We start from the raw sequence: 26,021 nt of genomic DNA on the forward strand, positions 1-26,021 counted from the left end.
ATGCAAGTTTAGGCAAGTTCAATGTTTCTGGATCTCAACTTCCAAACCTATAAAAGAGGGCTAAAATCGGTATAGAGATGGTAAACTGTTTCACTGGGATTACTGTGGGATAAAATCATGCACTTAAAATGCCTAGCAGAGAACAAGTATTCAATAAATATTACTTAATTCCTATCATAATGGAGTAATATTACTTTCCTCCTTCACACAAGATTATGAAGTAGTGTTGAGGTTGAAAACAGTTTCTGCCTGGGTTGGTATTATGACTTTGTCACACATCAGCTAGAAGAATAAGGACAAGTTACTCAATTTCTCCTGGACTTGATTTTCTTTCTTTAAAAAAAAATCTTATTTTTTAGTTGTAGTTGGACACAATACTTCTATTTTATTTATTTATTTTTATGTGGTGCTGAGGATCGAACCCAGGGCCTAGCATGTTTGAGGCTACTGCTCTACCGCTGAGCCACAACCCCAGCCCTCCTGGACTTGATTTTCTATAAAATGAATGTAATAATCCCTAGTCCCTGACCACCTAACAGGTATTCAATAAATATTTTCTGAATAAGAAATAGTGGATGATAGAGGAATATAACAACAAAGGGGTGCCTGCGAGTGTGTGTGTGTGTGTGTGTGTGTGTGCACATGCATTCACATACGTGGGTTAGAGGTGCTAGTGCAGCACAGTTAAACTTCGAACACCTTCAGCTCAACTGGACAGCTGGGCATGGCTGCCCCAGTTCCACCTGAGTGTGTTCTTGTACTCTAAACATGTCAACCTCCATGAGCCCTTGGGTTTTACAAACATCCCTATGGGTTGTACTTGGTTGTGTTGTTTGCTTTTTGTTCTACCCTAGCTTTGTTCAAGTGCACTTCCTTCTTTATCCCTGTGCCTCCACCAAGAATATGTTTAATTGGTTTTGCATGCAGCCTGGGGATTTGGTGACAGGAGAGGGTGGGGGTGGTCCCATGTCATATCACCCTGCTACATTACCTTAAATTGATTTTGCAAATGAAAGCTAAAAGCTAAGCAAAGGCGACCCATCTATTTTACCTAAAGATGATTATAATGCTCTTTTATGGCCTCCTAAATGACAAAGCAATTTGTTACCTGCCTGCAGCAACATTTGCTTATATTAGCACCCGAGATGCTTGATTTTTATTAGCCCCACGTTATCATTTTATGAAGACACAGGGGCTCAGTAAAATTAGTGTGCAAATATAATGCCCATTTTGCATTTCCCTGTGGTCAGCAGAAATGCTGAATGCAATTGAGTTGATACTGGGTCAAGGGAGACATCCATAAAGTTAGCCTTCACCGAGGGCCTCAGCAGTGCCATTTATCATTTCTGGACTGCTGGGATAGATGGGGTCAGTGTTAGGTACTATTTTTTTAAAGGGCTTGGTGGTGGGGGTTTTTATTATTATTTTTAAGTTAAAAAGCAATATAAATGCTAAGACAGTAGCTCTATTTCCATCAGCAATAAGGAATGAAACCAAACTCTCCTGTGTACATTGTAGATGGAAATAGAGAGGATGTGCAATCTTAGAATGTTATTAGTGGATCAAGAAGGAGACAGATGGGGTAGCAATAGGGATGCTGGATGGGAGTCAGGGATTCCCTGCTGGCTGTATGACCTTGGGCATGTCCCTTTCTTCTCTGAGCCTCCGTGTCCTTACCTGTAAATGGGTTCACCACATAAGAGAATGCAGATGATCAAATGAGATAGTAAGTATCTAAACTTTATAAACCATGTTCTATGCAATGTATTTTAATCTATTAATTCAACAATCAGTTTCCAGCACCTACTGTGTACAGAGTCCCGGGAGGGGCATTATGGATAGCCCATGGAAGTTACAATCTCTCCCTTCTGGAGCTTATTCAGTCCTGGAAATATTCAGGTGTTCAATTCCTCTTTTCTTCAGAGTGGGTAAGCCCCTGTCCCCCTCTTGGTTCCTTAATGTGCCTAGCAAAGAGATCAGCACAGGACGAGTTCTCATGCATTTCTTTCCATCTTTCAGGGGAGGCAGTGACCCCCAAGCCCCTACTGGTCACCTGAATGGACCAAACAAGTTGTAGGCCTTTAGAGCAATGTTTAATGGAGCTAATACTTTTTACTTTAGCCTCTGACATTTGTGCTTCTGTTGGGATGATGAAGCATATTAAAAATGATATATCACCAGCACTTTAAAAAGAGAAAGCCTCTTCATTATTTCTATACCCCTCTCTCTAGATGATCCTCTAACATGGATGGGGCCTTTAATCCAGTTTAACTCAATGTTCCTTCCTAAATCTAGTTCAGGTCACTGTTCTGCTCTGTGCCGGCCAGTCTTTCTTCTGCCCTTGCTGAGTACCCCACCCCCCGCTCCTTCTTTTCCATGCATGTCACTCTTGGCTGTTGTTTTTATGTAATAACATATTTGCACAATAGATGAACATTATTATGTAGGGAAAACTTGATAGTGGCAGAAAGAGCTTGGGTTCTGAGTTGGGGCCATATTTTCCCACTTTTCTACATGTCTAATAATTTTTTCTCAGATGCTGGATATTGCAAATTATATACATTGTTGAGTGTCTGGATTTTGTTGTCTTCCTTTAAAGAGAGTTAGGCTTTGGAGAGCAAGCTGTTAAGTTTCTTTTGTTCTGTTCTATATTTTCAGACTTCTTTTAATACTTTGTTAGAATGTGTCTAGATTACATTCATTCTCATCCTACCAGAATGATCAACAAGCATTTATGTTGTTGGTGGGAATTCAAATAATTCCTAGCTCTGTGTGATCCTGGAAAACTGGGCAGTTCACAGCTTCCTGGCCAGTTTTTTTTTTTTTTCATCACTTTTAACAAAATACCTGAGATAAAGAACCCATAAGGAAGAAAGGTTTATTGTGGTTCATGGTATCACAGGGTTCAGTCCATAACACTTTTGGGCCTGTGGCAGCACAACATGTCATGGTGGGAGCCTGCTAGGAGGCAAAGGTATAAAGGAAGGGGTTGGAGTTCCATTCTCTCAGTGAACTGATTTTCTTCCACTAGGCCCTATCTCCTAAAGTTTCACACCTCCCAACAGTGTCACGGCTGGGGACCAAGCCTTCAACACTTGGGCCTTTGGGGAACATTCAAAATCCAAACTAGAGAATGAAGATTTGCCCTATGTGTGCACGTCATAGGATCTCACAAAGACCCAGGAAGACTCCTTCATAGATATCCCAACCTTTTTTCTATGGTACTCCTCCTTTCTGGAGTTCAGTTTCCCCACAATTGCCACTTGCTGAATTTGACCCTTAGTGGCACTTCCCTGCTCTGCTCAGGACACCACTCCCAACTCCTTGGTCTGCGATGGACCATCAGGCAGAATGCCAGGACTGTCACACCTCATTTGTTTCCCTTCTCTCATGGTTTATCTCACATTGACTATTGTCCAATATTTAAAGATAATTGTTGAGCATGTTTTGTTTAATTTTGTAGTCATTGAAGGTGAAAGTCATTGAAGGTGTGTCCCTGTTACTTCATCACCACCAGACAAAAACTTGGGTTCTAATCTCAGCTCCTACCATCATCTATTAACTGGGTGACCTTTAAAAAGTTATATAACTTCTCTGAGTCTTAGTACCTGTTTTTATAAAATTTGTATTAATTTCATATTGTTGTAAGGATTATAAATATGTATATAATGTGTCTGATGCAGAAGGGGCTAATTTAAAAGCAGCTGCTACTATTAATAACACAAATAGAAAACATTTTTACACCATGATATACTTGATGTTTGCTGACTGTCATACAATGTATAGCTTTAAGTCATCACAATAATATGAACTTCATATTGTTATCTTAAATGATAGTTTAGAACATTGAAAATAAGAAAGATAAACTGCCTGGGTCACAGTCATTGACTCTGGGACTCAACTTCACTCATATGGCTTCTTCAGATGATTGTGACTATTACATATTAATATGATATGCAAAGTTACATAAAAAAGGAAATGTAGTCTTTTAATTTTGGGTAGCTAGAGACATAATTTAATTAGTCAGCAATAGATGGGCCTTAATAGTTTTAACCCAATGATTTAAGAGATGAATGTAAAGCATCCAACCCATTCCTTATCCGCCTCCCTCCCACATACCAATCCCTAGTCTTAGCTTTCCTTGCTCTCCTTAGAGACCTTCTTCCATTTTATTTTGCAGACAATCTCCGGGAAGGGGCAGAGCAGAAGGTGGTATTCATCACAGGACGAGTCCACCCGGGGGAAACACCCTCTTCATTTGTGTGCCAAGGTGAGCTGGGAATCTCAAGGTGTCCTGTGTCTGCCTCCCACATCGAGATGGGGCACTGTGATGATCTCTGGGACAGTGCAGTCAGAGTCATTATGGAAATTTACTTTTTTGAAGAGATTGCTCTAAAACCTCTTGCTGAATTCTACTTGGTTTTGTTTTAATAAATGCTTATTGACCTGATTCACCCATGGATGAACAGATGAATGGACGGATGAATAAATGAATAGATAGGACTGAATGAAATCTTCTTATATGCCCCATGTTGAGGCTAAGCTGTACAGAGTTACCTAAATTCCCTACCTCTTGTCTCCAGTGGCTTGCGTTAGCAAAAATCTAGCCCCAGCTCAGTGTTTATGTTGGTAGAAGGGCGTGAAATGGGAAGGTAAAGACTGAGAATTATCTATTCACCCATTTATCCAATCATTCACTTGACAACTTCTGAAATACCCACTGTGAGCAAGGAAGCATGCTTGACATCACACAACCAAAGGTAAACAAGATATGCTCTTTGATTGAGTATATTTCTTTACAATTATACTTTAAATTTATTACTAAATATTTAATCCATATAAAATATATGCTTAATTAGTCATCAGTAGCCAGCCATAAAAATATATTACTTAAATTCGAACAATAACATAATAGATACCAGGGATTCATCAGTTCAAGAAGTAGAGTATTATCTATTCCTTTAAAGTCCTTTGTCCTCCTTCCTAATTTCCCTTCCACAGATAACCATCAACTTTAATTCTGTGTTTTTCATTCTTTTATCTTTATTGATACTTCTACTGTATGTAAACATTCCTAAATTGAACATGCATTTTTTGCATGTTTTTTTTCAGTTTTTTTTAAATTGTTGGTTGTTCAAAACATTACATAGTTCTTGATATATCATATTTCACACTTTGATTCAAGTGGGTTATGAACTCCCATTTTTACCCCGTATACAGATTGCAGAATCACATCAGTTACACTTCCATTGATTTACATATTGCCATACTAGTGTCTGTTGTATTCTGCTGCCTTTCCTATCCTCTACTATCCCCCCTCCCCTCCCCTCCCCTCCTCTCTTCTCTCTCTATCCCCTCTACTGTAATTCATTTCTCCCCCTTGTATTATTTTTCCCTTTCCCCTCACTTCCTCTTGTATGTAATTTTGTATAACCCTGAGGGTCTCCTTCCATTTCCATGCAATTTCCCTTCTCTCTAGCTTTCCCTCCCACCTCTCATCCCTGTTTAATGTTAATTTTCTTCTCATGCTCTTCGTCCCTACTCTGTTCTTAGTTACTCTCCTTATATCAAAGAAGACATTTGGCATTTGTTTTTTAGGGATTGGCTAGCTTCACTTAGCATAATCTGCTCTAATGCCATCCATTTCCCTCCAAATTCTATGATTTTGTCATTTTTTAATGCAGAGTAATACTCCATTGTGTATAAATGCCACATTTTTTTATCCATTCATCTATTGAAGGGCATCTAGGTTGGTTCCACAATCTTGCTATCGTGAATTGTGCTGCTATGAACATCGATATAGCAGTGTCCCTGTAGCATGCTCTTGTTAGGTCTTTAGGGAATAGACCGAGAAGGGGAATAGCTGGGTCAAATGGTGGTTCCATTCCCAGCTTTCCAAGAAATCTCCATACTGCTTTCCAAATTGGCTGCACCAATTTGCAGTCCCACCAACAATGAACAAGTGTACCCTTTTCCCCACATCCTCTCCAGCACTTGTTGTTGTTTGACTTCATAATGGCTGCCAATCTTACTGGAGTGAGATGGTATCTTAGGGTGGTTTTGATTTGCATTTCTCTGACTGCTAGAGATGGTGAGCATTTTTTCATGTACTTGTTGATTGATTGTATGTCCTCCTCTGAGAAGTGTCTGTTCAGGTCCTTGGCCCATTTGTTGATTGGGTTATTTGTTATCTTATTGTCTAATTTTTTGAGTTCTTTGTATACTCCGGATGTTAGGGCTCTATCTGTAGTGTGAGGAGTAAAGATTTGTTCCCAGGATGTAGGCTCCCTATTTACCTCTCTTATTGTTTCTTTTGCTGAGAAAAAACTTTTCAGTTTGAGTAAGTCCCATTTGTTGATTCTAGTTGTTAACTCTTGTGCTATGGGTGTCCTATTGAGGAATTTGGAGCCCGACCCCACAGTATGTAGATCGTAGCCAACTTTTTCTTCTATCAAATGCCGTGTCTCTGATTTGATATCAAACTCCTTGATCCATTTTGAGTTAACATTTGTGCATGGCGAGAGAACGGGATTCAGTTTCATTTTGTTGCATATGGATTTCCAGTTTTCCCAGCACCATTTGTTGAAGATGCTATCCTTCCTCCATTGCATGTTTTTAGCCCCTTTATCAAATATAAGATAGTTGTAGTTTTTTGGATTGGTTTCTGTGTCCTCTATTCTGTACCATTGGTCCACCCGCCTGTTTTGGTACCAGTACCATGCTGTTTTTGTTACTATTACTCTGTAGTATAGTTTGAAGTCTGGTATAGCTATACCGCCTGATTCACACTTCCTGCTTAGCATTGTTTTTGCTATTCTGGGTCTTTTATTTTTCCATATGAATTTCATGATTGCTTTTTCTATTTCTACAAGAAATGCCGTTGGGATTTTGATTGGCATTGCATTAAACCTATAGAGAACTTTTGGTAAAATTGCCATTTTGATGATGTTAATTCTGCCTATCCATGAACAGGGTATATTTTTCCATCTTCTAAGATCTTCTTCTATTTCTCTCTTTAGGGATCTGTAGTTTTCATTGTATAAGTCTTTCACCTCTTTTGTTAGGTTGATTCCCAAGTATTTTATTTTTTTTGAGGATATTGTGAATAGAGTGGTTGTCCTCATTTCCATTTCAGAGGATTTGTCACTGATATACAGGAATGCATTTGATTTATGCGTGTTGATTTTATATCCTGCCACTTTGCTGAATTCATTTATTAGCTCTAATAGTTTCTTTGTAGACCCTTTTGGGTCTGCTAGGTATAGAATCATGTCATCTGCAAATAGTGATAATTTAAGTTCTTCTTTTCCTATTTTTATGCCTTTAATTTCTTTCGTCTGTCTAATTGCTCTGGCCAGTGTTTCGAGAACTATGTTGAACAGAAGTGGTGAGAGAGGGCATCCCTGTCTTGTTCCAGATTTTAGAGGGAATGCCTTCAATTTTTCTCCATTCAGAATGATGCTAGCCTGAGGCTTATCATAGATTGCTTTTACAATGTTGAGGTATGTTCCTGTTATCCCTAGTTTTTCTAGAGTTTTGAACATAAAGGGATGCTGTACTTTGTCAGATGCTTTTTCCGCATCTATCGAGATGATCATATGGTTCTTATTTTTAAGTCTATTGATGTGGTGAATAACATTTTTTTGAACTTTATCAAAATACTATTATTCTGGTTCATTCAGACTTACTTTCTGCTCAGTATCTATGTTGGTGGGGTTAGCTCTAGTTCACTTCTTTTCACCACAGTATTATATTCCATGACTATCTGTAGTTTACCTTACTTATCTGTTCTTCTGATAATGAATAATTAGTTTGTTTTCAGTATTCTCACAAATAATGCCTTTACATTATTATACATGTTCCCCCTGTGCACATGTGCAAATTCTTTTCTAAGGTGTATAACATGGGAATGTAATTTCTGGGTCATGACATGTATGCATCTTTAGCTTTACTAGATATTTCCAAATTTCTCTTCAAAATGCGTGTGTTAGTCAGCTCTCCCACCGTAAAGGAAAGACCTGCCAAGAACAACTTAGAGGAGGAAAAGTTTATTTTGGCTCATGGTTTCAGAGGTTTTAGTCCATGGTCAGCAACCTCCATTTCTCTGGACCTAAAATGAAGCAGCACATCAAGGAAGAAAGAATGGAAGAAGAAAGCTACTCAGCTTATTGTGGCCAGGAGAGAGAGAGAGAGAGAGAGAGAGAGAGAGAGAGAGAGAGAGAGAGAGAGAGAGAGAGAGAGAAAGCCAGGGACAATATATAGTCCCCAAGGGTATGCCCCTAGTGCCTACTTCCTTCAGCCATGCCCCACCTACCTGCAGTACCACCCAATAGTGCAAATTATTAGTCCATCAAATGGATTAATCCACTTATCCCTCTCATAATCCAATCTTTTCACCTCTGAACATTTGTACATTGCTTAAACACATGAGCTTGGGGAAGCATTCCAGATCCAAACCATAACAACTTGCAACTTTCTGTTGCCACCAGCAATGTACAAAAGTCCCTACCATCCCACCTCCTTGATGATACTTTCGCATTTGTACCTATCTAGTGTGTGTATTACGTGTAAAAATATATATTATACATGTGACAAGTGCTAGTCAGCACTTTACATCTTTAAGTAATTTATTGTTTTAATTAATTAAACTTATTGTAATTATGATAACTTCCTATGTCAAGGGAACTAATATTAACTGTATTTTTACATATGAGAAACCAAGTTTATAGAATTTATTTACTTCAACCTCAAAATGACCATGAAGAGATATTTAAAAGCCTACACAGTTTAGATAACTTGAGGGAGACCACATACTGCAATGGAAGCATCTGGAAATGTGGGCTCATACAACCCTGAGGTCAAATACCGCTGTGCCACCTCCTCGTGGTGTGACTTCAGTTTCCTCAAATGTAAAATCAAGATAACGGTGCTCTCTAGGAAGGCTGTTAGGAAGCTGGCATGAGATGAATGCAAACACAACACCCAGTCCTGTGCCTGGCTCACAGCAGGCACTCGACAGATGCCACCTCCTTCCCCATGGGATCTGAGAAGATGAAGCAGGTAATCTGCTTTGCAAACTATCAAGCATTATGCAAATAAATATGAGTTTCGTTCTCCCAGCTCATATTCTAACAATGCCGTGGTTAGGTACGATTGCTTCCCTCTCTTTTTCAGCTGAGGAAAGTAAGTTTCAGGAAGAGGAAGTGACATGCCCATAGCCCAGCAGCTTGTGGGACCCATGGCTGGGCTCTGATCCCTGCAGCTGACTCCTTACATTCTCTCTTCTGGCCTTTTCCTTCCCAGCCCTGTCCTTGCAGTAACCTTTCCCAGGTCCCTCCTGGGTTTACCTTCCCCTTTACTTGCAACCATCTGTCAGTTACTAAACTTGGCAGCAGGTATGTTCCCCCAGCTGATTGGATGGAACTGCTTTGTCCTTGTTTGTAAAAAGACAGTGATCTCGCCATCAGTACCTTCATCCATGGGAGCCCAAATCCCTGGGCTCACCTCTTCTGTGGGTGTTAGACAGAAGGCAAGGTCACCATCCCATTTTACAGATGAGGACTGGGGTGTAGAGAAATTGAGGGCATCTCAGGTGCTCTCTGATAACTCTGTTTCCTGAAAAGGCATCTTTGGTGCTGAGTTGGCACATCCAGCCCTGGAGGTTTTTAAATAAGTGTTCACTCCTTTTCAGAAACTTCCAATGCCTGTCCACTACCTGCTCAAGGTACATTCCGGACTCCTCAGTATGGCATTCAGAGTCCACCATGATCTAGCTCTTGCCAGCTTCTCTGGCCTCAGCCTCATTATCCCTCAGCCCCACACAGCCAGCCCCATACAGGTTTATTCCTGAATGGGAAGTCCTCTCTCCATCACAAAGCACAGGCACCAGCTGTCCCTCTGCCGAGGAGGACCTGAGCCACTCCTTGCCATTGGGCAAGTACTGCCCATCTCCCAAGGCTTACTCCAAGTGCCCCCACTATGGGCCTCCCAGCCCACTCCCTGCAGCCCACTGCCTTCATCACGGGTCTAAAGAGGACCATCACCAATAAAGATCTTTACTGTCAATTACTTGTTATATAATTGATTTCCATTTGTTTTTCCTCATTAAACCACAGATATTTTAGGTCCAGGGGCTGGCTCTTCAGCTGTCACTTTCACATCTGTAAAATGGGACCCTCTTGTTCATTGTATGGGGCTGATGTGAGGAACAAAGGCTATGTTGGCTCTGGGTTGCTCAAACTGAGTTCAGAAAGAGTATCCTCAAGGCCACATGACCAGCAAACAGAGAAGGGGGCTGGCCAACTCCCCAGCCTGTACGTGCTCCTCTGTTCCACTCAGGGATGGAAAATGCTGGAAGGTCAAGGTTTAGACCTGGAAGAGCACGGAGCTCTGATGACGTACATTTTACAGAGGGGGCTGTGGAGGCTCAGGGAAGTGACATGGCTTGCCCCAGGTCACACAATTCATTGAGACAGTGGCCCTGGAGTCGTCTCCCAATCTGCCTCTGCCTCTGTCCCTGAGACACACAATTCATCCATCCTCAAGGAGCCTGGGACAGGCACATTACCCCCCTTCTGTCTGTGTCGGGTCTCTCAGTCATGTGGGGACAGCCCAGATGGAGGTTTCCTCCCCAGTCAGAGCCTCAGTGTCGTCCCCACTCCAGCCCACCTTGTTCTGGGGATGGCAGCCGGTCTGGGGCCTGGAGGGAGGAGGACTGGGTAGCTCTGGTTCTGTTAGCTCTTCCCCATTAACTGGCTCAGTGACCTTGAGCAGGAAGCAGGCATGTGAGGCCTGTTGGTCCCCATCTGGCTGGGACCACAGTGCTCACTGCCGAGCTGCTGATACACCTGCTGCTGGGACTACAGTAAGTCATGTTGTCGCAGAGCTCTAGAAGGGGTGGCATTAAGGGTGGCCGAGCCTGCATTTCCTTAAGACTGTCTGGTGGTGTGACGGCTGACTCAGGTCACCTCTCTGCCTAAACCTCACTCCAAACCTCACTCATGTCCTCTGTGAGGACACGCTATCCTCATTCTCCAGTGGCAGCATGGGAGGTCAAGGGGCACCTGGGTTGCCCTGTGGCAGGTCGTGTGAGGTCACTCATAGACAGACTGCCTGAGATTGATCCCAAAGCCTCTACTTATTACAGCGTGACCTTGGGAATGTTGCAGAACCTCTCTGTGCCCCAGTTCCTTTATCTTCAGAGGGAAATACAAGGAATCCTGCCTCAAGGGTTGTTATAAGAATAAAGGAAGAAATGACACATTGAGGACAGTGGCTGGACTACAGTAAGCACTGAACGTCCCCAGCAGCGGGAGGGAGGGGCACAAGTGGAGTGCTTTGCAAGTGCCAGCTTCTCTGTGAGGCTCTTCATGCCTGGTTCCTCCCACACTCACTGTGAACCCAGGCCCTAGTGAGACTCGGGGACTCTGTGCTCCACTCTGTTCCTGCTGCCCCCCGAGAAGCCTCTAGCTGGTTTCTGCTCGCTGGCAGAGCCAGTCCCAGACCTCAGTGCCTGGACTCTGGCTGAGCAATTGCTGCCTCCTGGAGCTTGCTGGAGCTGTCGGGACAACGCTCACTAAAGTCACCCCCCGCAGAGCACTTGGTCCTCTTCAGACCCTTCCCACTGAATTCATGAGACCAACATTTATGAAATGCGGCTGAGGGCAAAGAGTGCGGCCTCTGGAGAGTGGCAGGGCAGGAATAGCTAGGCTCTGGGTTGGACAGGCCTGAGTTTGAGTCCTACCACTTGCACCTGCCAGCTGGGGGACTTTCAGCCAATCTTGGGCTCACAGAACCCCTGTTTCCTCACCTGCAGAGCAGGGCAGCACCAAGGAGGTGCCGTGGGGTGAGGTGAGTCAGTGCTACCGCAGGCACCAAGTGCTGGCCCTCTCCCCTCCCCTGTACTCTCCACACCAGTCCCCCCAGTCCCTGGGCAGCTCTCAGCCCTACCTTCCAGAAAAGTCAAGGGATTCTGAATGTCACCTTTCAAGTTAGTGATGGAGTAGGGACTATATCCCGGTCTCCTGCCTCACAGCCTGAGCCCTGGGCTTCCTGCCAAGGCCGCCACTGGGGCCTAGAGTCCACGTGGAGATAAAGAGCTGGCCTTCTCTCAGGGAGTCCCTCCTCAGGGCGCTTTGTGGGGGTAAGAGGAGGGGAGAGGTGGGTGAATATACATGCACACGCATACACACAAACACACACAGAAGTACACGCCAGGCTCTCACAACCTCTGATGCCACCAGACACCAGGGACCAAGCACCTCCTGACCATCAGTGAAATGGTGACCTTTGCCCCTCCCCCACTGAGCTTTCCTCTCACCTCTATTTCTTACCTATTCCTCCTCCTCCTCTCTCTCTCTCTCTCTCTCTCTCTCTCTCTCTCTCTCTCTCTCTCTCTCTCTCATTCAAACAGCCACACAGGATAAGCTGAAGCGTGATCCACAGAGGGGTGTGAGGGGCCTTTCACCCTCCTAGGTTTCTGTCTCTCCATCTGTGAAGTGGGAAGAGCTGGGGATGGAGGGTGAGGACTGTCGCCCCATGAGCCTCAGGCTCTTCAGGACCAGACTCCCTGTGATTCTGTAATCTGAGGCCCCCGGGCTTGACAGAGGGCACCAGGGGTCTGTGCTAGTCAGGGGAGGGCCTCAGGAGGCTGTTGTCCTGCAAACTGTCCTGTGGGCCCTGCAGAGACCTCAGCTGTCTTGCTTCAAGCCTGGGCTCTTCCCACCCTAGTGTGCTGCCTCTAAGCAGGAGATGCAAACAGTGAATCTTTCACAGAACTCTCTAAAGGGAAAATGGTAGAGACATATGCAAATCATCCTGCAAAACACATAGAAATAGTCTCCTGGTTATTCCCATCTTGCCTTAATGGAAAGAGGGCTGATTTGAGTCAGCAGAGTTGGATCTAAAACCCTCTAGACCCCTGTTAGGCACTTAGCTAGTGATGTCACACCCAGACTTTGTTTCTCCGGGGCCAATTACAATGCAAGTCAATCCAACTAATGCATGTACAGTAGTCATTGAGGATCTAACTTTATTCATCCATTTCACATGCATCTATTGAGCATTTTTCCCATGTCAGGCACTGAACTAGGCACTAAGAATATGGCATCAAAGACAGTAGACCTATCCCTATCATCCTGGAGCTCATGGCCTGGAGGCAATGCAGACATGAGTAACAGATGCAAGCCTCAATCCCCCAAACTCCAAGGTACAAGAAATATAACTTTTCTGAACTAAGTTTCTATTTTGAGGCCCCATTCTGCCAAGGTCAGTCATTCCCCCAGCTTTGTATGATTTGGACAGAGTTTTAAAGCCCTTGGGGGTAGTACCTTCACCCGTTACATTCTCATAATTTTCTGGGTCTTGGTCATGCCAGTGGCCCTGCAGGTCACCACCATGACAGACCCTGGTTCCTGACTGCAAGCTGGTTTACATTTACTGGCTATCTCTGCTATGTCTTCCCCTACCTCCACGTCTGTCCTGTCTTTGGTTGCCCTGCCCTCCGTTTTTCTTTCCCTTTAAGCAACCTGAAGTAGAGGATGTTCTCCGGAGCCCAGATCTGACCCTGTGCCTTCCTGGCTTCAAACCTTGCAATAGCTCTCCAGAGATTTTCATGCACTTTCAGTTGGACCAGCAAGACCCTGTTTGTTCACTTCTCCTCTGCCCTCCACTCCTTCTCCCCTCAGGCAAACTGAGAGTAAGCACGTGATTGAAACAACAGGTTTACTCACTTACTGTGTACACATCAATCCTCACAGTAAGTTTTATTCTCCCCACTTTACTTGGTAAGGAAACTGAGAAACTTAGAAGGTAAGGCCACACAGAGAATGAATGACTCCTGAAATAGCAGTCAAACCCCTGGAGAGTTCTGTTTCAGGATCTGCCCTTTAAACCATACTGCTGCACACCTGGAGTTGAAAAGCTGTCTGTTACCAAATAGGTCGTCTTCTTCCTCACCACCACCAAGTCTGGCAGTAAGAATCCTCTGCCCGGAATGTCTTCCTGCCACATTTTCATCTGGCTCTCTACGCTTCCTATAAGTTTGTTCTTCATGATCCCTTTTTGACCCCCAGGCTGGCTGGGGCTTTCCTTATTCTCCCAGTTCTGTGCTGTTCCCCTTGGCCGGTCAGTGGGGAGCTGCTTTCTCCCCACACACCCTCAGTGGCAGGAACATCTTATTCATGTAGGATGCCTGGCATTTGCCCTGCCTGGCAGTGTTTGTAGAATGAGTGATTATCAGTTCAACTAATCTCACACTTGGTCAAGGTTGAATGAGTTCCTGGGAATGATCCATCAATAGGCATTATTAAGCACCCCCTGTGTGCCAACCCTGAACCAAGCACTCTGATTGAAATAACAACAATGGTGCGGTACCTCCTGGCCAGCTGGAGACTGGCTCCAGGCAAGGATCTCTGCCACTGAACTTCAATTGCAAACCTTGCATCACTTTTCCTTCCTCTCCCAGCCTTCCCACTGCCCTGCTGTCTTCCATCTTCCTGATTCAAAGGAAAGGACCATGGCGAACATTGTTCACAGACGGAACAAAGACTAGTATCAAGGGATCTAATGGACTCTCCCAGCAGGAGGGAGATTGTTCTCACTTGACAGGAGGAGGCCTCCTCTCCTTGGGGGAAGGTATAAAATAGATGGGATCACAGAATGTCAGTGTGGGATGCATCTGGGGCATTGTTTGGTTCTTTTTCTTAACTTTAAAGAGAAGAGGCCCAGAGATTTTCTATAGATCATTCAGCATCTTAGTGAAAACTAGAGCCCAGGTCCTGTTCTGGTTTGCTGGCTTCTCCAATTCAGAGTCCTTATCCTCAGTTTGCATAGTTAGTAAACGTCACAGGCCAGGACTCCTGCTTCCATTGCCTCACTCCTCGGCTCTGAGATGACTTGGCCCAGTGGGTTCTTCAGGTGCCGGAAGGCAGCAGAGGCACAGGAGCCCTCTCCCAGTCACACAACAAACTTCCAGATGAGGCATCCGCATCCTTCCATTCTGACAGAGAAAACTGGTTTCAGCAACAGCTCCACCTAAGGAACAGTTAACATTCAAATTCAAGTCCCCAAGTCTTTCTGCTCCCTGGGTCCCTGCAATGCTTTTGATACACAATCAGGGAGGGCGTTTTCTCTCCATTCTTACTTTCTCCTACATTCCTCTTCAAAATATCCCCTGACCACCCTCCTCTAACACCAAAAAAAAGAAAAAAAAATATCTTCTGATCAGTGGGAATGATCTCTGTTAAACTGTGTCTGACCCAAGCCACAAGATAAATCTAAAACCTGCCCTCTCCTTGCCCCATGTCCACCTGGGAGAGGAAGTTCTGGGCGGCTGCAGTCTCTGGTCTTGGCTTTGTTTTCTCTCATTCTTTTATTAGCTGCCTAATTGGCAGCCCAATTAATCTGCTCATCTGTGAAGGAGGATGGATCACAATGAGCCACTCCATTTCCAGAAGCCCATTCTCTGAGGCAGCTCTGCCAGGCCCTGAGTGCAGGCTGGCTTCTTGATGGAGCGCTGCCCCGGGAGCTGGGGTCAATTAGTGGACAGATTAAGCGATTATTAGCCCCCAACAAGGGTGCCTGGCATCATTACCCTGCCTGTTTACTGGCAAACTGTAACTTTAATATGAGGACCAACAAATAAATTAGGGCATCTGGTCCACTGCCGCGTCGGCAGAGAAGTAAATGATGTCCAACCGGCTCTCGCTGCCACTGGATGCTCAGCTTGGCATAATGAAAAGCCTGAGATGTCCCTCACTGGTCACAGCAGCTTTGGAATGTGCTCTGGAGCAATTTATCATTCCAACAGCTAAGCACCTGACGCTGGGCGCATGGGTCGTTTTTAGTGACCCCGACACCTTCCTCCTGCCCGTCAAACCTACCTGTCAGGGCCCCGTTCAAAGGTTCCCTTCTCCTCCAGGCCTCTCCTGCACTCTCCAGCAGGAAATGGGACCCCTCTGCATTGGGAGAGGTCTCTCACTCTTCTATCACTTTCACTAATTTCATGGAAGGCCAGAGCCACACTTTGTCCATTTTTCAGATCTCCAATGAAGACGTGGAAATGTGGAGATGAGAGGAGGGGCGAGAGTCAGAGCCCTTGATTCTCCTGTGCCCTCTCCCGTACATAGATGGAGGCCATCACCAAGGAAAAAAGTGACAGATCAGATTCACACTTTAGGGAGACCCCTCGGGTTGCAGCAATGAGAACACAGTCCAGAGGTTATCGGTGTCATTCAAGGCCTCCAAGGCACAGCTCCATTGCCATCTCTTCTTGAAGCCCTCCTTCTTTTCTCAGGCAGGAAATGCTCTCCCTGTGTCCTGTCCCTGGGCTTCAGTGTTGTGTCTTGAGCTGTGTGTCTCTTGGAAACAGAGATAAGTTTGTAAAATTCACTGGGTAGCACCTCGTCCAGAGCTGCAGCTCTGTAGCAGCTGATAACATCACAGGCCAAACATCAGCTACCAAACTCTTAATGTTTCCAAATCAGGAGAAATGTGCTCCCTCCTTCTCGAAGCACTTTGAGGTTAACCCCAACACTTCTTTTTCCCTAGGGATCATCGACTTCCTCGTAAGCCAGCACCCGATTGCCCGTGTCCTGCGAGAACACCTGGTCTTCAAGATTGCACCGATGCTCAACCCCGATGGAGTCTACCTGGGCAATTACAGGTGAGGGGAGAGGGAGGAGGCCTGGAAGCAGGTAGTCCCAGGGTGGGGACATGGCACCAAGAGGAAACAGAGGATGCACTTTTGAGAAAGAATTTTCGGACTACCCATGAGTTCATGGGAGGAAGTTTCACCTTGGTTCTTGGGAATGTGGCTAAATGACCCTTGGCTTTTTCACGAATTCATCTGAGGTCACTTGCTGGGGCTTTCTGAACAGCTTACTAGGCCAGACATCAGGAGAAGTAGGATTTGTTTTTTGTTTTGTTTTTGATTTTTTAAATTTGTTTTAATTAGTTATACATGACAGTAGAATGTACTTTGATCCATCATATATAATGGAGTATGATTTCCCATTCTTCTGGTTATACATGATGTAGAATCCCACCAGGCATATAGTAATATATGTAAATAGGGTAAAAATGTCTGATTCATTCTATTGTAATTCCTACCCCCCTGCCCCCTCCCCTCCCTTCACTCCCCTCTACCTAATCTAAAGTAACTCTGTTCTTCCCTACCCTGCTCCCCATTGTGAATTAGCATCCACTTATCAGAGAAAACATTCGGTTTGGTTTTTTTGGGATTGGCTTATGGCACTTAGCATGATATTCTTCAGCTCCATAGAATTGGTTTTAACACCTACTTCCTGTGTAACTTTGGAGAATTCACTTTCCCTCTCTGGTGCTCAGGGAGAGATAATAATTACCTGGGGATAAAATTTACCTGACAGGACATGAAAAGAAACGGTGGGGAGGAATGTGCCTTGCAGAGCCTCATATGGTGGTTCTAATGATCACGGCTCCATTGCTATGCTTCTACTTGGAGATCACTAACGAAGGAGAGTGGCTTCCCAGATCAGTGTACAGCATTTCCCTCTGGCATGGGCAGACCAGCCGGGCCCACTCCCACTTAGGCCCTCCCAACTTGAATGCTCTTTCTCTTGTCTTAGCACCATAATCTACAGCCTAAAATTTCACAACCTGGGGATCATCTGCCAGAGGAACATTGAATCCTTTGAGATAGATAAAGATGCTACACTTACTGCACACTTGAGGCCTTGCCCAAGGTCACAAAACCAGTGAATCAGTGACCATCTAGCTTCACTATCCAAATTGTACAGCATTACAGCTGATTAGGCTCACAGCTTCAAAGATAATGTCCAAACTCCTCAGCTCTGCAGGCAAGGCTTGGCACGCCCTGGAGGCTGTATGTGCACCATCCTCCTTGCCCACAAAGCCCAGTGATCCACTCTGTTGGCCCCGTCCTCTTACCCTTATACAGGTAGCCAGCCCTCTGCCCAGCACCTCCTCATCCTTCTTCATCTCACTAACCCTCTTTGCAACTCTTCTAGAAATCATCCCCCAATCCCAGACAGCTGGCCCCTCCCCTTCCCTCAGGCCCACAAGTCATCCTACTGCACAGGCCCTGCTGGACTTCAAGTCACTTGAAGGCAAGGCTGAACCTCCATGGTCTCTGTGTCCCCATTGTCTACCAGCTCATAGTAGATGCTCAAAAAATATTTAATGAACATAAGTGAATGAAAGGGATGACTTTACTGATGAAGAAATTGAGACTTAGAGATGAAATGGGACCTTTTCAAGGTCCTTGGTTGAACTCAGATCAGAGCCAGATCTCCTGACACCCAGCCAGGCCCATTCACACAGAGTTAATTTACTACTTTCTAAAGCCATGAAAATTGGGTCCAGAGGGGCTGCCTGGCACCCTTGGGTATGAGTTAGAGAGACCCCAGGGGATGCATGAAGCCTTTGTTAAAGACGATTTTGCTGCCTCTCTTAATTGGCTGGAGTGATGGCTCATTAGCATTTGCAGGTTTAAGGCTCCTTACAGACCTGAGAGCAGGGCCTTCCCACCTCCCCTAGACAGATTGCCCCGTTAGTAATAATGCTGGTGGAAAGAGCATTTGATTTAGGTTAACATTTCTGTTTAATTACAAGAGCTGCAGTGGTCAGAGAGAGGTCAATATCGCCACTCCACACTCTATTTCTGTCATCATCTGCTGTCCAGGGAAGGATTTGCTATAAAAGAGGTCTGTGACCTTGGCCAAGACGCCTCCCCTTTCAGGCCTTCAGATGGACAGTGGGGTGGTGATGCGGGGGCTAGATGCTTTCTACATATCTTCCAGGTCCATAATTTGTGATTTGGGGGCTTTAGGATAAAAGGACTCCAACCCTCAGAAATGGTTTCATAGTGAAGTTTCAATCCCCAACATTCTCCTAGTGAGAATATGTGATTTTTTCTCATTATGAGAGTTGGAAACAATCTCTAACCACAGGCATTAATCCTGTTGCTAAAACAGCTCTGAATAGCAACAAAGAGCCTATCAATCATGAGAATTCACGACTACAGCTTCGGAGAGTATGAAAAATAATAACAAAGAGTCAGAATTGAGAGCTTCAAGGTGCCCTAGAGGTCTCCTAGGCCAGCCCCTTCCAGAGCCACACTGCTCTCTACAGCAGTATTTCGAGGGCCCAGGGAGACCTGTGAAGGCATTAAAGGGAAAAAAAAAGAATTAAGAGTTCAAATAAGTTTAGGAAATGCTGAGTTAAATGCGGTTAAAATCCTTTTACAATAAAGAGTTTTCAGAATTTTCAATGCACTAGTAAACACAGGGAGAACCCCAAGAGAATATAGTACTCAGTGTTTCTCAGGGTGTCGCAGTCCTCACCCCCTGCCACCCACATTAGGTTTATAAAACATACAGTAGGAAATGCTACTCCAGAAATTTTGCTTGCTGACTCAATGACCTGTCAAACACTCACACACATTTAATCCTCATGACATCTTGAAGGAGGGGCTTTGTCAAGGTTTGTCAAATAATAAAAATCTTCTCAAACTTCCTATTTTTTGTTTGAGTATAGGAAGAAATGTTGTTGGGGTGGAGGATGGAAGGAAGAAAGGACAGATTAAGTAGGGTGGTGGGGAGAGAGGGAGGGAGGAAGGAAAAGGAGGAAGTCAAGGGTGTGTATTCAGAATTCTAGGGAGGTAAGCAAGTCGGACCCACGGGAGCTGATCAAGCCATTGGTCGCAGGTCAGTTGGAGACAGTCAGGCTTCTGCCTCGCTCTCATGCCCTCTGATCTTTGTTCTTCCAACATCTCCCTTTGGGTGTGTAGTCTCTCAGAGAAGCTGAAGACTCTGCCTTGATTCTGTGGCCCATGGGGAGTAGCCAGGGATCCAGGTGTGCCTGCATTAGCCCTGCTCGCCCCTCTTGTCCCACACTCCTTCCACAGCCATGGCCAGATGTGCCAGACCCTGAGGGTCAAGGCAAGCCTGCCCTGAGGCACTGGACCAGGCTGGAGGGACAGTTCAACAGGCCAGCTCCCTGCAGTGGCAAGGGAAGCTGAGGGCTTTGGAGGGAGTGAAGTTCTGTGGTTGAGAATGTGGACTTTGGGGTCAGTCAGGTGGGATTTCAAGTTCTGCTGTATGACCTTGGGTAAATGGCAGGACCTCCCTAAGCTTCTTTTCCTTGTCTGTGAATGGGCATACTAAAGAGTTATTAGGCTTTTGTGAGATAATGCATTAAAGCACAGTGCTAGACACACTGGAAGTTCTAATAACAAATGTGTTACTCCTCTTCCTCTTTCTCCACATTAAAGAACCATGCAACCCAATACAGGGAGACTAGTTAGAGATATTTCCCAGGTTTCATCAGCTAAGCTTATGTTTAATAATACAAGATCTGTCCTATGATATTAATAGTAGTGGAGGTATATTCCAGCATTTAATAGCAATAGCTGGCTATTATACCATGAGAGATGGCGAATGCCATATTCACCAACAGCCTACTGTAATGGTACTAGACTATGGTTGTGGTAAAAGTATATGAAACCTAAAGTTTAGAGCAACAGTATGTGGCAACTATAATGCACTCTACCATAGCTATCTATAATACTTATATTAAATGATATGGAAATAGATAACATAGTGTATAATAAAGACACAGGGCAACTGCATACTCCATTTTGCTTGCTGTATTCCAGTTACACTGTGTTGTGGCCTAGATATGAGGTGTCCACCAAAAGCTCCTGTGTGAATGCCAGGAAGTATAGAGGTGAAACATTAGGTTATGAGAGCTTTAACCTACTCAGCACATTGATCCACTTGGATGAATTACCTGGGTAGTGACTATGGTCAGGCAGGGTGTGGCCAGAGGAGGTGGGTCACTGGGGGCCTGCCTTTGGGTTTACACTTTATCCCTGGGGATCAGAATTCTCTCTCTGCTTCCTGGTGGCCTTGTCCTGAGCTGCTTTCCTCCTTCATGGCCCTCCACCATGATGCTCTTCCTCATGTTGGACCCAGAGCAATGGAGCCACTGTCTATGGTCTAAGATCTCTGAAACAATGAGCCTCAAATAGACTTTTCCTTCTCTAATTGTTCTCGTAGGGTCTTTTGATCAGGGAGACAAAAAAAGCTGACTAAAATACCCTCACCTTTTTTCCCCCTTCAGGTCTTAGATATAAAGCTACTTCACAGAAAGTCCTTCCCAGCACCTGCAACATGTAGCAGGTCCCCAACTGTGCTCTTTCATAGCACTCTGTAGTGCCTTTTCATGACCCTTGGCCTCATGTGTAGTCATGTGCATTTATGTGACTAATATATGTTCAATGTTTGTCCCCACCTCTCCTCTGTAAACTCCAGGCTCAGGACTTTGTCCTCTTGTTCCCGAGGCCCCAGTGCCTGACACAGTGTCCGACACAGAATGGGCCCTTAATACATATTTTGTGAATGAATAAATGAGCCAAACAGCAGTGTTCCACAATTGTGCTGCAGGCCCTGGAGTAAAGTGACCATTGCCAGGTGCTATCAGCTTCCAACCTTTTATCTTCATCCACGTGGCCTCCTAACCCAAGGTGTCTTCTCCATGTGCCATTGTTGATGTGAATACTGTTATGGTTTAGCCACTTCTGGCTTCTCAGCCACACTTTGTCATCACACAGGGCCTCATATTCTTAATGGCACTTTGAAACCACATTTGATTATTACAACTCTTTGAAAGGAAGTCAGTTTTTACTGTATCCATTTGAGCAAAGGGGAAACCAACTCTGGGAAGGTGAAGCGCCATGGGCGGGGCCACAGCCTGCATCCAGGAACACTCTGTTCCGCACACTCTTTCCTTACCAAGCTGTGGGCAGAAGCAGAGCACTGCAGCTCTCTGTCCTGTCTCTGAGTCTTACTTATCCTTGGAGTGGACACATTCTCCCCAAGCTTCAGTCTCCCTCCACCCTCTTAGAAGAGTGAAATGTGGTGAAAGGCACCTTTCCTCATTAGTAGAAGCTCTGGGGAGAGGAACGAAGAGCAGCAGGTCCACATGAAAGAATCCTGAAAACATTAGGCTAACTGAAATAAGCCAGTCACAAAAAGACAAATGCTGCGTGCCTCCAGTTATATGAGGTACTTAAAGTAGTCTAACAGTCAAATTCACAGAGACAGGAAGTAGAATCATGGTTGCCAGGGGAAGGGGGAGAATAGGGATTTATTGTTGAATAGATACAGAGTTGGGGGTTAATGGGTATAGAATTTCAGAGATGGATGGTGGTGATGGTAGCACCATATTATGATTGTATTTAATGCCATCAGATTGTTCACTTAAAAATGGTTAAAATGATAAATTTTATATTCTGTTGTATTTTTTTTAACCACAGTGAAAAGAAAGAAAAAGAATCATATGGGCTACTGAGTTTGCAATGTGAACACTTTCATGGAGCTCTGAGGGGATCTGGGACCTGAGGTTTGAGGGGTGGATTTTGCAGAGCCAAGAAACTGGAAGGCCTTTGGGGTATGGGGTGATGGGCTGATTCAGTTTAGGATAGATTAGCAATTCTCAGTATCTTGCAGATGCAAGGCCATGCACCCATATGACAGCATTTGTACACTCTCTCTATCACCTCCTCCTGCCCATCCCTTTCTTTGCAGAGGAGACAGCCCCCCTCCATACCCGACTGCGTTTTCTGAGCATTTGCAATGCCCAAGTTGCCTTGCATTTGAAAAACAGACTTTCCATCTCCATATGACAATATGAAACTCTGTGTTGGGTTTGCATTTCTTAATTAGGTGCTTGTCATTGTGTATTCCATAGAGCCACGTATAAGTAAACAGTCATAGACCTTTGAATAAATTTATTGGTTTTATTTATGTTTCTGGGCATAAAAATCTATAATTACCAGGTACAGCCTCAGTATAACTGGTATTTAATGACAATTACTTTTTGTTACCATAGAAATGAGTCCAAAGTAGTTACCCATAATTTCTCATTTCCCAAACCTCACACATGCTGAATTGCAATATTACCATAGTAATTGCCTATTAGTCATCATAAAATACGCAGTTACCCAAAAGATAGCAGGATGCTGTGAAATTCCTCATCTTCAGAAAACCTCGGTGCTGCTTGGGAGTATGGAGGTGGGGGAGAGGAATAGACCTCTATGGGAGGCACAGAAATGAGTCTGCTTGAGAGCCCAGCACTGCAGACCCCGTGGTGGGAATGGATGCTGTATGATCTGCAGATGTTCACCATTGTTGTCTCCTAGCTCTGGCAATCTTTATGTAGCAGAGGGTGCTCCAGTGCAGTAAATCCAATTTAACTAAGGGTTGTTGAGGGCCTGCTGGGTGTTGGGCCCCGTCCTGGGCCTTGGCGAAGCAGAAGGATATCAGAGGTTGTCCTTGCCGATAAGAAGCCCAGTGTTTATAGGCGGTTGCCTACCCACTGTCTATCATACATATCATCTCATTCACTCCTCCCAGAATCCCTGTGAAGAGGTCATGTGATAGCCCCATTTTAGATAGAGAAGGGAATTGAGGCACAGAGGTACCAAGAACCTTGCCTCAGGTTCCCTGGCACAAAGGACAGACAAGGTTTATGAACCCACCAGAACTGACCCTCAATACACTTTGTGCACATTGTCCCCTGAAGCAGGGAGAGCCTCCTTGTGATCAGGAGGACTTTTGAAGGATGAAGAATCTATAGGAGTTCAATAGACATCAAAAGGAACTAAAATGTGCAGCAAAACATCATTAAATGTCGCAGAGGGTGAAATATCGGAGGAAGCATTTCACATACATGCACACATATGCACAGGTGCACACATGCATACACACACACACACACACACACACACACACACACCTTTAAATGGCCTAGCTCTTCTACCTTAGCATCTACAAAAGGAAATATTTCAAATGTCCAATGTAGAATAGAACATAAAATATGTTCTGTAAAATGTGTAAAACACAGGTCAGTGTTCTATTTGCTCTGTGACAGCATAAAATCTACATATTTTTATCAAGCAAGAAATGGAAACCAAAGATCCAAAGCAAGTATTGCCCCACTGAGAGATCTAGCAGCCCCTCCCTCCTCACCCTGAGCCTCTTTCTCTGCCCAGCCACTCACCCCCACCCCTGGATGCCCCTGTCACAGCATCATGGAGGGATACCTGGAGAGAGCCCCTCACAGCCTCCTGGAGGGCCAGTCATGCCCCTCTGGTGGTTCACTTCCAGGCACGGGGGTTCCCCGGGCACCATACTATGCTATGGCCCACTCTGACTATTAGAGAGTATTTTTTGTTCAGGCTTCGTCTTCCAGATAGAGACGACCTCTGCCCTCCAAAGGAGTCCTCAGGTGCACCCATCTTCTACATGGCAGCCATTCTTGCTTGGAGATAACAACCAAGGGGTGTGACTGGCCCTCCAGGAGGCTGTGCGGTTATCTGTTCTCATTATTCCTCACCCACTAGAACCACTGCCAGTTCCTGTGGTCCAGGCTGAACATCCCCAGAGCCTTCTGACTTTTCCTATGTAAACTCATGTCCATCCCTCTCCCTCATTCCTGCTGTAAACAAGCTCCAGATGTTTGTCATTGCCCATCTTTGAGGCATGGTGTCAGGGACTGAACAATCATGGTGACGATGATGGTGATAGCTGACATTTATTGAACCTTCTGTGCCTGGCACTGTCCTAGGCATTTGCATTTATTGTTTCACTTAAATTTTAGCACAATTTTATCAATATTCTTATTTCCCAGATGAATTCCCTCAAGTCTGTAGAACTGAGTAGCAGAATAGTGGCAAGGGACTGTCACAAGCCTCATCCTGGGGAGCATTCAGCTGTTACAGCCCATGTGCACATTGCTCTATGTCCTTGAGCTCTCCTCTACCTGAATCCTTAACTAAATCTTGCCACTACCATTTCTGTTGCATTGCAGCCCCCTCCTCCAACTTTTCTTAGAACCTTTTGAGAAGCCTGGCATAGGCAGAAGAGGAATCACTCTCCTCCTTTGAGCAAAGAAAAAAAAAAGAATCACAGAGAGGCTAAGTAACTTGTTCAAGGTCACACAGTGAGTGAGCCACATAGTTAGTTTAGATGCAGCCTGAGTGACAGCAGGGGCCAAATAGACCCTTACCTCCCAGAGACTCTCTCCAGCTTTATGTAACCTGAGTGATGTTTCTATAGAGGCTGAAAGGACACCGGGGCTGGCAGTGTAATCAGGTGTCTAACCCACAAGTGCACACCGCCAAAACCAATTATTCAAATGAGCTTCCCAGCCAGGTTCCATGGAAAAGGCCAGATGGCTAGATGTCTGTGGAGGCAGCGCCTCATCTCTGTCCCTGCAAGCAGCTGAATAGCATTTCAAAGTTAGAGTTGATAGCAAGTTGATTTTAATAATTGATTCTGCAATGAAGACAGGCCTCCGAGGAGACAATAACCCAGAATGAGTGGCCAGGGAGACTGGCGGAGCCAAGCAGTGCGGAAGAATCAAGGACTCCAGCACCATTGTCCCGGTTCCGAAACCACTGGTTGGGTAGTGCCGGTTCTCCACATAAAGTCCTCAGTGCCACCCCATTGACCATCAGAAAGAACCTAAGTCTTTAGTCTGGGCCTCAAAGCAGGTGCAGTGTCATGGAGGTCTCTCACTGTCTGCCCTACCCTTCCAATGCTCCCCATCCCGCCCACTCCCAAGTCCTTCCTACTCCCAAGGACAGAGAGGGAAGGCCAGAGTGGACCTTCCTTTTAGAGTTCCAGATCCAGAAAATATGTGCCAAGAGGATCGAGGGCCCTTTCCATTGGCATATACCAACCTGCTCTTGTTTACCTCTGGCTTTTCTGGCACTCTGCCTGTCTAAGAAGCCTTCCAACTAAATCATTTCTTTCTTCTCTTCTATTTTTCTCTTCCTTCCCTTAAACATTTACCCAGCACATATTTTGTCCCATGTGCTGGGGACACAAGGTGGGCATGGCCCTGGGCTCCCAGAGGGGAGACAACCACCCTGGGGAAGGGGAGACCAGGGTCTTCAGGACTGTGGAGATACAGAGGCCCCCTTAATCCAGCCTGGAGCATTGGGGTGGGAGAAG

The 26,021-nt window shown here is 45.0% G+C and overlaps 2 protein-coding genes across 18 annotated transcripts in view; one reads left to right on the plus strand and one right to left on the minus strand.

Annotated features, from left to right (window-relative positions):
- The window catches only part of AGBL4 (AGBL carboxypeptidase 4), a gene marked incomplete at both ends in the record, with an annotated part of 1,419,693 nt that overhangs the window by 1,278,725 nt on the left and 114,947 nt on the right, over positions 1-26,021 (plus strand). For both annotated transcript variants that reach the window (XM_081307152.1, XM_081307151.1), the window contains 2 exons: positions 4,181-4,270; positions 16,549-16,663. In XM_081307152.1, the coding sequence (XP_081163278.1) occupies positions 4,181-4,270; positions 16,549-16,663 (205 nt within the window). The remainder of the gene's footprint in view (positions 1-4,180; positions 4,271-16,548; positions 16,664-26,021) is intronic.
- The window catches only part of LOC308656269 (uncharacterized protein), a 191,277-nt gene that overhangs the window by 78,134 nt on the left and 87,122 nt on the right, over positions 1-26,021 (minus strand). The window contains exon 7 of one of the 16 annotated variants that reach the window (XR_014023679.1): positions 22,802-23,422. The exons of the other annotated variants lie outside the window; for them this stretch is intronic. The gene's annotated coding sequence lies outside the window, so the exon portion shown is untranslated. Of the gene's footprint in view, positions 1-22,801; positions 23,423-26,021 lie in introns of those variants that run through there. 16 annotated transcript variants of the gene reach the window in all.

Source organism: Spermophilus citellus, assembly GCF_964194105.1.
Source record: "Spermophilus citellus genome assembly, chromosome: 9".
Lineage (NCBI taxonomy): Eukaryota > Metazoa > Chordata > Mammalia > Rodentia > Sciuridae > Spermophilus > Spermophilus citellus.